The sequence below is a fragment of the Etheostoma spectabile genome, chromosome 4 (assembly GCF_008692095.1).
Source record: "Etheostoma spectabile isolate EspeVRDwgs_2016 chromosome 4, UIUC_Espe_1.0, whole genome shotgun sequence".
NCBI lineage: Eukaryota > Metazoa > Chordata > Actinopteri > Perciformes > Percidae > Etheostoma > Etheostoma spectabile.
In genome coordinates this window covers 4,477,712-4,492,116 of record NC_045736.1, presented here as the reverse complement: position 1 = coordinate 4,492,116, position 14,405 = coordinate 4,477,712, and the positions used below count along the sequence as shown (strand labels likewise).

Here is a 14,405-nt window from a genome sequence, read left to right as displayed (position 1 = left end):
TGGCTACCGACAGAGAAACAACAGAACTGTTAAATGCTCCTACTTCCCCAAAGTCACCAGTTTGGCCATGTTGCCTTTTCCATGAGTGAGTTATGGAAACAAACAACAAAGGCAAAGCATGTAGGCGCCGACGGGGCTCCATGTTGCATTCATGTGCATCTCGTTAAAGTAATGGTGCATAAAATTAAGAACCTCTCTGCCATCTAGCGGCTCCTCTTGTGGCATTTCAGCCACCGCTGAAAAGAAAATGTTTAAATTGAAAAGTTAATCCAATCGTGAATTTAAAATCGAAAGACAAATCAGATCGTGGATTTTGGGAACCGTAACACCCCTAGTTGGCTTCCACTACAAGAGAAGTGATTAATGGATAAAAGTGTAATTTCAATCTGAAATCATAAACGCTGCTCTTTTTGAGCCAACCTTTTTGTTCTCCACAAGAATGGAGGTTCTGAGGAGAGTCAATTCCTCAGTCTAACTACATAATCATAATCATATATATATATATATATATATATATATATATATATATATATATACATATATATATATATACTTACTAGATGTTGCCTTGGCTACTGCTGTTCATTAGAAATGTGTCAATACAGCGTCATCTTGGCGCGGGGAGCCACTCCTCTTTAACGCATCAGTGTCAATGTAGGCCAAGGTCTAACGGAAAGAAAATCACCATAAATCGTCAAAATCTCTTGTGATTTTCAAATTTCTTTTATATGCCTGCTATGCAATGCTATGTAAGAGCTACCCAGCATAAAAAGGTTATATTACAAGACAAAACCCATAGATAAATATGGACTAAAACAAGAACTCGTCTTTTATTCTGATATTTTAGCTGATATCAAAACCGTTTCATATTTATTACAGCTTCATAAATTATAACAATATATAACACCCTGGGTAAGACTAAGTGTTTAGTATCCTGACTGGCTGTTGAGTTGATGTAACTAGGCCTAGGTTGTTTCTGAGGGTGAGCAGATGGTTGGTGCCAAAAGATGGTATGGTCGAAGGTACCAAAACTACTACGACATTCATTGCATGCAGGTTTTCTCATGACATGCCTAACTACAAATCCCACAATGTAAATCCTAGACATGACGCGTGAGCTAACGGGATAGTTACCTAGAAGGGACTGTCTCATAGAAGCCCAAGGCGGTATCTAGTCAGTATACAGTATATATATGGAGTCTAACTCACAATAATCAGTCATGGACAGTCCCTTCAAAATTCATTCACTCCTTCTTTTGCTGTGGTTTGGCTTGTGTTTTTATTTTTATTTTTCTTATTTCAGAGCAGCTGATTGTCATTCAGCACAAAGACAGTCACAGGAAGAATTTGCTGTCCTCAGACATCCCCTCACCGAGACATTTACCTTTGTAAACTAAATCTTCCTCTCAACACCCCCTCCTCCTCCCAACACTCCCTTGCACACAAGCTGTTTGTCTGCATGCATTGCTTCCAAACACATTGTACAGCGTATCCATCTGCCAACACAGACAGAAAGATGACACTTCAGTCACACAGTGCAAATCCATGTCTGGTCGCACGTCTTGCAACCCAGCACGCATCTGACAAATGCCAACATGCAGGAAGAGGCCAAGTTCAACATTAACCCAAAGCAGTACAAAATGTTCACAGCTTGATAACATGACTGCTGAATTCATATTCCAACAAGTTTGGGAACCGTTTCACAGCAACCACAGTATACACATTTCTTTTACTTGGATCACTGTCCGGCCTTTCAAGACTTTCTACTTTCCCAAACCACACTAATTATTCAGCCAAACTCTACCGGGTGGAAGCGAATGTGAGACGGCTTTGGCTCATACATCTCTGTAAGATTTGGCCAGGTTTCCGGGGTTGGGCCAGTTGTGTGACACAATCAGCCCCTTTTAGCAGCACTTTCAGAATCAGACCAGTGTACTTTGATTTTTTTCTGACTCACTATCCATCACGCATCTGGCATGAGTTTGGCAACTTCATTTACTGGATCTAGAGAACTGATGGGCCAAGCTTTTTGGCTCTTTCAGATGCAGTCTCTGCATATAATGTGAAATTACTTTGGACAACAATTCTTTATTTCTATGTGGTTATCAAAAGTGACTATTTCCTCAACTTGGCAACGCCAACACTATCTACAGTACCGTTTGGAGTGTGTATGGTTGCTTCATACAAAAAAAACAGCCTGAAAGACAGACTGGCAGTACATGCGTATGCATTCAGAACTCCAAAACTGCAATTATCCCCTGGGACAGCACTTCAGAGATGCAGGCCACGAGGACCCACACTCACTGAAAGTTCATGTTTTTGAATTAACAGATGGAGGGAGGATTGGCACTTGACAGAGTCAAATATCTCCTCTGGTGAGAGACCTTTTGGATCGAAAACCCTCAGGGCCATTTCCCCCTCAGGGATCAGGAACCTGACTTCTCATCGCTCTGGTGATTTAATTGTCTGGTTTAAAGCCTGACAATCTAACTTGTTTTCAAAGCTGCTTTTTTGAATTGTCTGAATTATCTGAATATGCAAATATCCATCAAATTAGATTGTTAGATTTAAGTGTTTTATTGTGTTTCATGACCAGTTCAATATGACTGCCTCTTTGTGATTGCAGCTTTGAGCCACAGTTGGCCACCAGAATCAGACCAGTGTACTTTGAATATTTCTGACTCACCATCCATCACGCGTCTGGCATGACTTGGGCAACTCAATATACTGGATCTAGAATGCTGAGGGGCTAAGCTTTTTGGGGCATTGGCTCTTTCAGATGCAGTCTCTGCAAATAATGCGACATAACTTGTGACAACAATTCTTTATTTCAATGCGGTTATCAAAAAACTGACTATTTCAAGAACTTGGCCGGTTCCAACACTATGTGAAGTGCCGTTTGAAGTGTGTCTATAGTTGCTTTATGCAATAAAACACTGACTGCATCTTTATGTCCATATGTCACTTCATTATGCTTGTACTAAACTCCCTGCATTGACAGACTGTATTCCTGTCATGTTTCTGGCTGAGGCCGTGGCTTTAGACATCCTGCTGAATCTGGTATTAATGTCTCTTTAACTTTGTTTTATCTTCGTTTACGAGCAGATACACATTATGTCACATTTTGGACGTGACAGATGCCCTTCTTTTAAAGGAATAACAAAAACTGTAGCTTAGCTTAACAGGGTTGATCCCAAATAACTGAACATTTGATGCTTTGATGGAAAGAGCCTGATTCGACCGCCAGTCTCACACTCGAATCCTCGCAGCGCCGTAAAGGCCAGACCAGACCAAAGGTTCTGGACCAGATGAGTGGAAACTTGCAATGTTCTGATAGCTGCCAGTTTACACCAATAAGTAGATATGAGACAGTGTATCATCTCCATAGCAACCAATCTGTACTTCCGTTATAACTTCCGACTTTTAGGCTTTTTTGTAGCTGGATATATCATTTGTTGTGTCTGATATGAAAGTGGAAACCATTAGTGACATGCTTGTTACAGCTGTCTTGCTAGTGATGAATCGGCATAGACAACATTATATTTCTCTGATTCACTGCTTTGTTCTGACGACGCTCGCTCTCTTCAGTCACTCTCCTGCTCGCTCGACCCCATCCAGTCGAGAATCTTTGAAGCTATTGAAAAAATCTTTTCAAAGCGGGTGAATAAATCCAACCGCCCCAAGAGAGATTTAACTTTCCCACCGATGGTCGCCCCCAACTCCCACCCACAGGATTCGACGATCAGTCAACGATAGGCAAGGCTTGGCAATTCTGATTTGACTATGAAAATTCTTAGATGGAGACACCGCTATAGCTTAACATGACCTAAAATCTGGAAGGAAATGTGCCTGCCAACATGCTCACTGAATGCCATGTTGTATCTAATTTGTTTAATTACAGAAATGGAAAAAAATGAATGATGTTCCCACAGTTTAAATGTGTCCCAGTGATTTTTTTGCAGTGGATTTAGTATTTATTCATATCCTTCAGTTGAATATTCTCTTCATATGTTGGGATTATTGGTCATGTGTTCTCAATATTCTCCTTTGAATTCCATGTTTTATGTAAAGTCTTTCCTTTGCTGCAGCAGTGACCCACTTTTCTCATGGGGATCATGAAAATTTTATTTTGTCTCCTCTTGTATATCAATTAGGTGTCTGCGTTGCATTCTCACAATGTTTATATTGGGGAGTGAGTAAAAAGGGTTTTTGCTGCTGTATGATTGTTGCAAATAAGCACCAATGGCCACAGGATGGGAGTTGAGCCTGGCGCTAACTCCACTCTTCTCTCTCCATTCCTGTCTCTGCCATGTCTTTGCTCCCCGCCGGCACCAGTTGGAGGCCTTCTACTCCATCTTCACCACAGAGCAGCAGGACCATGTGAAGTCGGTGGAGTATCTGCGCAGCAACTTCAGGCCCATCCAGAGCTTGGACAACCGTCACGTCTTCAAGTCAGCAGTCAAAGACGCCTGGCTGCCGGATCTGACTGACAGCGGCAGCGGGCCGTACGGCACCGAGGCTTCCAAAGGTACAGTAGATGTTCAGATGTTCACTTTGACTTGTTAGGTGACTATACAGAGCCTCTTTGACCTTAATCAAGATAGGGCGATTTGTACTAGAGCTGGTCGATATGTAGAAAATCAAATATCCCAACATTTTTTACTAGATACCTCAATGTCGATTTTGTGGCGATATTGTAGGGTTGACAACTAGATGCATAGAATGAGATTTTTGATAAATAATCATCAGTTATGTTCATATAACCCTTGTGTTGTCAACCATGAACTGTTTGTTCCATGAACCATGAACGCTTTTTTTTTAATTCATGGTCAACAAACTTGATTTATATGACATCATACCTACCTTTTGAGTTAAAAAAAGCAAAAAGGATTAATTATTCTGACTAATAGTCAAGATCAGAGGATGTTGGGTGAATCACAGATGGTATATGTCAAAGTTTAGGCAGGATCCGGTTTTAAAACCATTTAAACATTTTTCTCAAATACTATCAACAAAACACACAAAATTCAATGGACGTAATCATTACTTTTACCCGGGAAAAATAATGCATGGGTTCCATACAACATACATGCAAGCATCCAAGTTACTTTGGGCAATTTGGTTAAAAGAAACCCATATTTCTGATTAAAAAATAATTTGAAAATGGGTCACCTTTGACCCGAGAACAAAAATAGGGTTAGTAACTATGTGGGTAAAAAAGGCAAATACTGGAACAGCTAGAACAGTCTGGTGCGCTCAGAATATTACATCCCTCTACTGTTATGTAGCCTTTACAAAGAGGAAAAGACAACACATATCAGGATGTTATGATATCCAAAATTGAAGACGATATCTAGCCTCAAATACCGATATTGATACAATATCGATATATTGTCCAGTCCTAATTTGTACAGTAACTCAAGTTTTTAAAGTTTGAACCCAAATCCGTTTTAATTCAGACTATACACCAAGGTCACACGTTCTCACTGCCAAAGTTCAAAATACTGACGCTTGGTCAGAGGCTCTCTCTCTTTAGCGTCTGTATGGAATTCACCGGGCCGACCGCGGCGCTGGAAGACGTAGTATTAAGAGAGACAACGGTAGAAAGTAAAATGAAAGATGGTGAATTTGCATAAGTAGGTAGGTTGGGACGGTGGGTGGGTCAAACAACACAGGACTTTCACCCAGGAGACCAAGGTTCATGTCCCGTTCTTGTCCTGCGTGTCACGGAAACGTATAGTGGGGTAATAACGTACATTTTATTACCCCACGCACCATCTTTTTATAACCCTAACAGTCCCGTTCTTGTGCCGCGTGTCAGTTAAACGTACAGCCGGACCCAGAGCGTCATAGAGTGACGCCAAGTGTCCCGAGTATGTCCCTTAATATGACGCTAAAGGAGACTTTTTGCGTCAACAACAAACGCCAAAGGCTTCTAACCAAGCAGGTTTTTTTTGACGCGATGGGAGTGAGAATGTGTCGGCCAAGGCCACAAACCAACATACTGTAGGTTGACGAAATACTCAGCCTGGTCAACGTAAAAGTCTTAAAAAAGAGAACTGTTCCTGCCTCGAGCCATTCAAAATCCTTATTTTCTATGAATAATTAAATTAGGTCATGATAGTAATGAACAACATAATGATCTATAAGTGCTGAATTGAAAGGAATATAATTTGAGATGTAGATTTATTTGATTTATAATATTATAGCTCTGAAAGAAGAAATGATTTCCATATGTTGCACTGCATATTACATAGAATGCATTACTGGTTTTAAGACTGCAAATTGTTCATTGTATTCCTCTTATATTTCAGCGTGAGCGTGTTTAACTTCGTCCACTTAGTCACTCTCATAGTACATATAGTGCTACCTCTTTTTCATCCCACTGATCTACTAACTCGCCCCTCTTTTCTTTCTAAACTGCTTCAACATTCTCACATTACTCCTGGATGGTGACATTTCTTAATGTTAATAAATGAGGGATATTCAGTGTTGCTCATATGCCCAGAGGAAACTGATTGCCTTGCCGTGTGTTTGTGTGTGTGTGTGTGTGTGTGTGTGTGTGTGTGTGTGTGTGTGTGTGTGTGTGTGTGTGTGTGTGCGTGTGTGTGGTCTGGGTGAGCTGTGTAACTCCCCTACCATAAGGCAGTGGGAGGCCCACCAGCCGTCCTCCCGCTCCTGCCTCATTACCACTCAAACAACACCACACATACAGTGTGTGTCTGTGTGTATGTGTGTGTGTGTGTGTGTGTTTGTGTGCATGCATGTGTGAGTGTTTCTCTGTGTATTTGTAAGTGTTTGCGCGTGGCCCAGCATCTGTGCTGTGTCAACTGTCCTAGCAGGATTCGTCCCCTTCTTTCTCCTCATACACACTTCCATATGGCCGACTAGGAAGGAGAGAGGTGCATCGCCTACAAGCACGCAGACCCACACACACACACACACACACACACACACACACACACACACACACACGCACACACACGCACACACACACATATATTGTATGTGTGTGTCCTGGCACACTGTGCTTGCAGTATGTCCTTGAGCACTGAAGTGGGACATGTTTGCTGTAAGCAGATCTATACGGCTGGCAGAGGAAATGCAGAAGAGGCAGATGAGGAGGAGGAGGAGGAGGAGGAGGAGGAGGAGGAGGAAGAAGGACAGCTGGGGGAAAAGCAAAGACAAAATTTACAACAAAGCTTTAAAACCATAGCCACACCTGAGAGGGCTAAGGGTCCAACTCGAAAGTGGGTGTGAGTGTTTCGCTTGCTTCTAAACCCTGCACTCCCCCGAACCTGACGACATACAAACACACAACACACAGGTGCTGTTGCGAAGTGAAAACCTATACAGCAGCAGCTAAAGTGCATGACTCATTTGATTTCTATTCCCCCTCCCCTCCCTGTAATAGTTTATTCCATTTTTGTGAAGCTCAGCCTGAACAACCTCCTCCTTCTCCTGATTGTTTCCCATCAGCAATGATGCTACTTTTTGTTTGTGTCCCTGACTGACTGGCAGGCACATTTAGTCAGGTGATATGATGGATAGATGCATATTGAGAAGAACAGTGTTTGGGTGTTGTTAAAACCACACTCCAACATTTGTGAAAATATGCTTGTCTTGTATTCTGAAGCAAATGAAAGCACCAATCTCAGTTTAATCTTTAGCTGTTTTGTCATTATAGAGCAAGGCCATTACTCAAATCTCTCCGTTTCTCTAGTTATGTTTGGGTTAGGGTTAGTGTAAATCACCCTTGGGTGTTTGTTTTCTTACGGTTTGGAACCAGGGTTATTGTAGTAACTGACAAATGAAAATAAGCAATGGAAAAAAGTTTTTAATACTAAACTGGAACTAAAGAAAAAAAGAAAAAAAAAGAAAATAAGACCGACCTGCTTCACATCCGACACCAGCAAAGATTAAACATGGCCATTCCTATACAGTTCTGGAATTTGCATAGCTACATACATAGTGACAAAAAAAAAAATCCAAAAACACAAGGAACACAAAATTACTCAGGGAGAGACGCAGGGAATGACAAAGAACAGCACGGGAAAACACTTAATGACAACCACCGGACAGCAGACAAAGAAAGCACAGAGACTAAATACACAAGGTAAGGAGGGTAGTAACAAGGGAAAGGTGACATGAGGGCGGATGAACAGGTGGAACACCAGGGCGGATGAACAGGTGGAACAGGAAGTAAAACAAGTAATGACGCAGAAGAGACAGAGACTACAAAGTAAAACAGGAAACTGAAGCGTGACGACACAAAGACTGAACAATACTGCAAAACAGGAAACGGTGAACTAATGACAGGGAAACAAGCAAAACTGGGAATGAATTAACATGAAAACCTCAAACTGAAAACCACAACCATGGCAACATTTGCATCAACACAAGTAAAAGTTGAACAGTGAACAGCTGTGCATTGCTGCTCGACGGTCAAAGTGAAGATGTCCACTAGCTGAATTATGTCCCGGCGTAGAATCTAATTCTATGATACTTATTTATTTAGAATGGCAATTATTATAGGGGCGGCTGTGGCTCAGTGGTAGAGCGGTTGGTGGTTCGATCCCCGCCCCTGCAGTCATTGTCGAAGTGTCCTTGGGCAAGACACTGAACCCCGAGTTGCCCCCGGTGCTGCGCATCGGAGTGTGTATGTGTGTGAATGTTTATCTGATGAGCAGGTGGCACCTTGTGCGGCAGCCCCGGCCACAGTGTATGAATGTGTGTGAATGGTGAATGTTCCCTGTAGATGTAAAAGCGCTTTGAGCAGTTGTTAAGACTGGAAAAGCGCTATATAAATACAGCACATTTACATTTATTACACAGTAGTGGTGCAACAACTTCCCTCTTCTGAGGATTTTTGGCAACTTTATCCGTTTTACTGTTTTCTGTGCTTCATGTGTTTTTTTCTTGTCTTTTATTGAATGTTGTGTTTGTTTATTCTTGGTTGATGTAAAGCACTTTGGACACCTGTTGGTTTCTGTAAAGTGCTGTATAAATACATGTTGATTGATTGATTAATAATAACAGCTGTCAGCTGTATTAAGTAATAAGTGAGCAATGCAAGTGCCATCTAAGTGCTACCTCACGCTATTGACTGGTTGCCTGTTATAAAACAGTAACAGAGGTTGTAGATGAGTTGTACTGCAGAAAGCCAGACAGTGAATGGATATAAACTTACACATACAGTATAGCAGCATTTACATATTTCATATCAGACTGTCCTGCAACAGTTACTAATTTTGATTATTTAAGATGTGGCAGAAAAGGGAGAATATTAGTAAATACAAACTCTTTAGGCTATTCAACTATCCACCTGTATTGGAATTTTGATAATAAATGATGTGAAAAAGGCAAAATTGTAGGCCTGCGCCAAACTGTAGGCCCTCTACCGGCACCCAGTCTGTAGCCTAGTGAACTAATGTTAAGTGACGCCCGTTAACTTTAGCTAATAGTGGACATTTTAAAATGGCAAATAATAGAACAGTTACAACAGTCTGGTAAGATCAGAAAAGGACATCACTTTACTGTAATGCAGCCTTTAAAACTAGTAAAAGACAACGATTATGGCATATCACAATTACGATATCCAAAATCTAAGACAATATCTAGTCTCATATCATGATATCAATATATTGCCCAGCTCTACATGAATGTGTCATAAACAATATAAACATTTATGACATAACGCTAGGGGCGGCTGTGGCTCAGTGGTAGGGCGGTTGCCTGCCAATCGGGAGGTTGGTGGGTCGATCCCCGCCCCGGCAGTCCCATGTCAAAGTGTCCTTGGGCAACTTGCCGATGCTGCACATCGGAGTGCGAATGTGTGTGAGTGTTTATCTGATGAGCAGGTGGCACCTTGTATGGCAGCCTTCAGTGTATGAATGGTGAATGTATCCTGTACTATGTAAAAGCGCTTTGAGTAGTCGTTAAGACTAGAAAAGCGCTATATAAATGCAGCACATTTACATTCTTTTTGTAAGTGTCATTCGGTGTAAGGTATGGTTATAGTTAGGGTTAAGGTTCATGTGTCATGACTGTGTCATGTGTTCATGACAGTGTCATGTCACTCTTATGTAGATACCTTCAAGGAGAGTGTTACCGAAATTTGAAAGCAAGCTTCATCTTCTTTTTCTGTTGTGTTTGAAAACTAGTGGCAAAGCTAACAAGCATCTGTGCTGCGTTCAAATAAGCTCGGGAAAAAAACAACCCGTAGAAACACTGCTAAATGCATAGACATCCATGGTCAAATGGTAAATGGTAGAAATGGAACGGCGTTCCCCCTCATTTGAAACACAAGGTTACTACTTAGCAAAGTTGACGTGTCAATCAATGTCATCAGTAATGTACTGTAAATGTCGTGTTAATGTTGTGTCATCGCTGACTGATGTTTTCCTGGGCCGAGCTCATTGTTAAAGGATAAATCATTTCTTTCTACAATCTGGGTCATATTTTCATAGTGTGGGCCGTTAGTCCTGTTGTTTATACGACAGGTTACTAGCTAACTGTTGATACCTGGGGACACAACACTGTTACACAGAGTCTGAAGCAACGTAGACTATCCTCCTTCTCTTTTATCACTTTCTTCCCATATTCTTCATTGGATGACTGCCATGCACAGTTCTTAATAATAGCAGTTCAAGTTGGACTGTTTGTGTCCTGCTTAAGGGCACCTCAGCGGGTAGTGAAGAATGAAAATAAATCATTTGGTTACTCATGATCTCCATACTCCTTTAACTGTAAACAACTAATAACAGTGTGAAGCAGGATTTAGCACCAGCCCCTTTACTACAGTGCCTATGATGCATGTCTAACAGCAGAGAGGCCTGTATGCTGTAGTACTGTGACTGAGTTCCCTCCCAATCCATCCGACTGCAAAGCCCCGCAGACCGACCCACAATTAAGACCCGCTCATCGATCAACTGTGGTCAACATGCTGCAGGGCCAAAGATGTCCTTTCCTCCTCCAAATAGCCTCTCAGAGACTTATGAGAGAGAGAGAGAGAGAGAGAGAGAGAGAGCGAGAGAGAGAGAGACAGAGAGGTCCTATGTGCGTTGTACCTGTGTCAGACACCCCCTCTACGCATGTTCTGTTCTGTGTGATTGGGCTCTATAGTCCCCATCACTCACTGCCATCCAGACGTCTCCCCTGTGTGTGTGTGTGTGTGTGTGTGTGTGTGTGTGTGTGTGTGTGTGTGTGTTTGCCCGTTTATCATCGATGAAAGCCATAAGAGGGTCTCTTCATCACCCTACCGCGGTAGTAACAGCTCTATAGCACAGGTTTGCTGATGAAGACACAAGCACTTTGATATTTAAGACACTAGACATGAAGACATGAAGGTCCCGTCCAATGATATATATATTTTGTGTATCTATTTTAATCTCTTCTTTCTCCCAGCTGGTCTGGAACTCTACCCCCCCCCCCCTTCATATTATTCTGGTTTATGGTACGAGTAGTGGTGTACATATGTTTTGTTTTTTCCTCCTTGGATCTGTGTTAATGTTGAATACCATGTGATGTGATCTGCAACCTAATTTCCCTATGGGGACAATAAACATGAACTAACTAACTAACTAACGAACTAACTAATACTACCATTTCAAATAACCCCCTTTTAAAAATTGTTGGAAATATACTTCTTTGATAGCTTACCCTGATTTAGATTTATGTAGATTTAAACTTTTGGAGTTTTTGGCGTTAAGAAGGTCTCATTCTCTTCCAGATTTGTTCTTGAGATGTACAGTACATTAGTCCAAAAATATATATATCCCAAAACACGCGTTTTGAATATGCTGAAAATTTGCACCGTAAATGGTTGCCTACAAGTTCACCAGAATGCAGGAACTGACGCGCGATTACTAAAATGGGGATGACGCCCTGTCAAATGAAAGTTGAAACAAAACATGTCTTTCATGTTCTTATTTTTATCCTTTAAGTGATGCTGGAAAGCTTCAGTAGTGGTACAAATATCAACTGAACTGATTGACAACAACAACAGATACTTAAGATAGACGATAGAAGACCAGTTTAAAGGTACACTCCCTGTGAAATCAAACTATAACCGAATCACAGAATTGTCACATTCAAACAGGAAAACCTTTTTCATTTTACTATAAATTCAATTTCAATTCAATTTTTCTTATATAGCGCCAAATTACAACAGTTATCTCATTGCGTGTTTCATAAAAGAGTAGGTCTAGACCGTACTCTGATGTTATTTACAGAAACCCATCAGTTCCCACCAAGAGCAAGCACTAGGTGTTTTGAATTATGAAAAGTATATCATACAGATTCAAAAAAGCAGGACAAAATGCCCGGTTTTATTACCATTGCATGTTATTTTTATTGTTTGGGCTACTCCTCTAACTTACTGCCTTATTTAACTTTTTTTTTAAACTCAAAGCTATAGTGTGAAGTTTCTGTTTCTCAAGTAATGACAACAACACTGTTTGTGCATCTACATGATACAAGCCTTGGGTGATCGCGCGCCACCCACACCCATCCACCACACAATTGCTTACGCTGAGGATTAACCCTTGTGTGGTCTTCCCATCAATCATGCAACTTTTTGTTTTTTCTGGGTTAAAAATTTCAACATTTTGTCAACGTTTTTGTCAATTTTATTCCATTTTGTTGGTCACATTCCTCCAATTCTTTTGTCATGTTTTTGTAATTATGTTTTCGTCACTTTTTTCAATTCTTTGTCACTTTTTTGGAAAACAAATTGTCACTTTTGGCAATGTTTTTGATGTTTTTTGTCACTTTTTCCAATTTCATGGTCACTTTTATTACCCTTAAAAAAAAAAGTTTATTACAAAGGTTTTTTTTTCTGCGTTTTGGTAATTTTTTTCAACATTTGTCACTTTGTTCAAAGTTCCTTTGTCATAGCTCTGATATAGAAAGCTTTTGTATACAGGTCCGATTTGAACCAAGGACAACAGGAGGGTTTAAAAACACAATATACTCTTCAGAAGCGGTAATTATCTCCTAAATTGTAAAGCTGAACTCTTCTGTTGCCCATTTTCATCGGGGACATATAACGCATCATACCAATTTCTAAACAGAAATGTATTAATGAACGTCAGTTGCATGTTGCATTCAAACCGTTGATATAATGCTAATTAAGACTATCAGCTCCACACAACTTTCTGTATTTCTCAGTATGACTATGTTAACAAAATGGTGTCATCCAGTGAGTTTCAGCACAGAAACTCAAGTGAAGATAACGACTTCTTCTGTAGAGTCTATCTTGTTTTTTTAATCGTCCGTTTCCTCCTTGACTACTAGCAACTGTGTGGAGGAGGGGTGGGGGTGGTGCATGATCACGGAAGTCTTGTATATAAAGTAGTTGTGCACTATAGCTTTAAATTCACATTGTGAATGTAGGCCTATGCTGCGAGGACTGCAGTTATGGTGGTGTTAATGTTCTAACTTGTGACAACACACACACACACACACACACACAGGGTATGGTTGACTGGGCCCAAGTTGATATAATCTGTTAAATATGTTTTCCCTGCGTAGAGGTCATTCGCTGCTTGACTTCCAAATGGTGTATGTGCATGTGTGTGTTCTACTTTGTGAACGTGTGTGCTTTTGTGTGTGTGTGACTAATGGCTTTAGTAATGCTAAGCCACATGGGGCTCGACTGCAGGTTATGAATAGAAAAACTCCACTGCAGCTCTTTATGAGCAAGCTAATCAATTTGGTTCCACCAGGCACGTGAGCTCTATTCTCAATCAACCCGTGTTCATCATCGAATTACCTTCTTCATTTGCATAATATGATACAGTGTTTGGAATAATCATTACGTGCATTTTTCGATGGTAATACGCTACTCCTTCTTATGCAGCAGTGAGCAGTGTAATAATTGCTGTTTCGCATAAAGTTACACTACCGATAGGCTGACCAAAGTGCATGGACACTCAAACATTCTTCCAATAAGTGATGTTATTGTCAGTCTGCTGCTAACAACGACAACCTCTACTTTAGTTTGAAAGCTTTCCACCGTTATAGAACACGCAGGGATTATTATATGTGCCCTATTCCGCAACAGGAGAATTCGTAAGTTCCAACACTGATGTTGGGTGATCATATTTAGCTCACAGTCTGCGTTCCAGTTCATTCCACAAGTGTTGGATGGGGTTGAGGTCAGGGCTTTGTGCGACTGTTACTTTCTGTCGTTCAGATATGAGAAGAGTAAATGCATCTGTCACCACTTAGCAGTGCTAATTAATGAAAGGCTCCTATGTAATAGTAGCCCGGTCCTACCAGACTCTGGTACATTAACCTGATCCTACCAGACTCTGGTCCATTAGCCCGGTCCTACCAGACTCTGGTCCATTAGCCTGATCCTACCAGACTCTGGTACATTAGCCCGGTCCTACCAGACTCTG

The 14,405-nt window shown here is 41.0% G+C and overlaps 1 protein-coding gene across 3 annotated transcripts in view; it reads left to right on the top strand.

Moving 5' to 3' along the window:
* LOC116687475 (receptor-type tyrosine-protein phosphatase gamma) overlaps window positions 1-14,405 on the top strand; it is a 571,464-nt gene that overhangs the window by 422,968 nt on the left and 134,091 nt on the right. For all 3 annotated transcript variants that reach the window (XM_032512919.1, XM_032512917.1, XM_032512918.1), the window contains exon 8: window positions 4,336-4,528. In XM_032512919.1, the coding sequence (XP_032368810.1) occupies window positions 4,336-4,528 (193 nt within the window). The remainder of the gene's footprint in view (window positions 1-4,335; window positions 4,529-14,405) is intronic.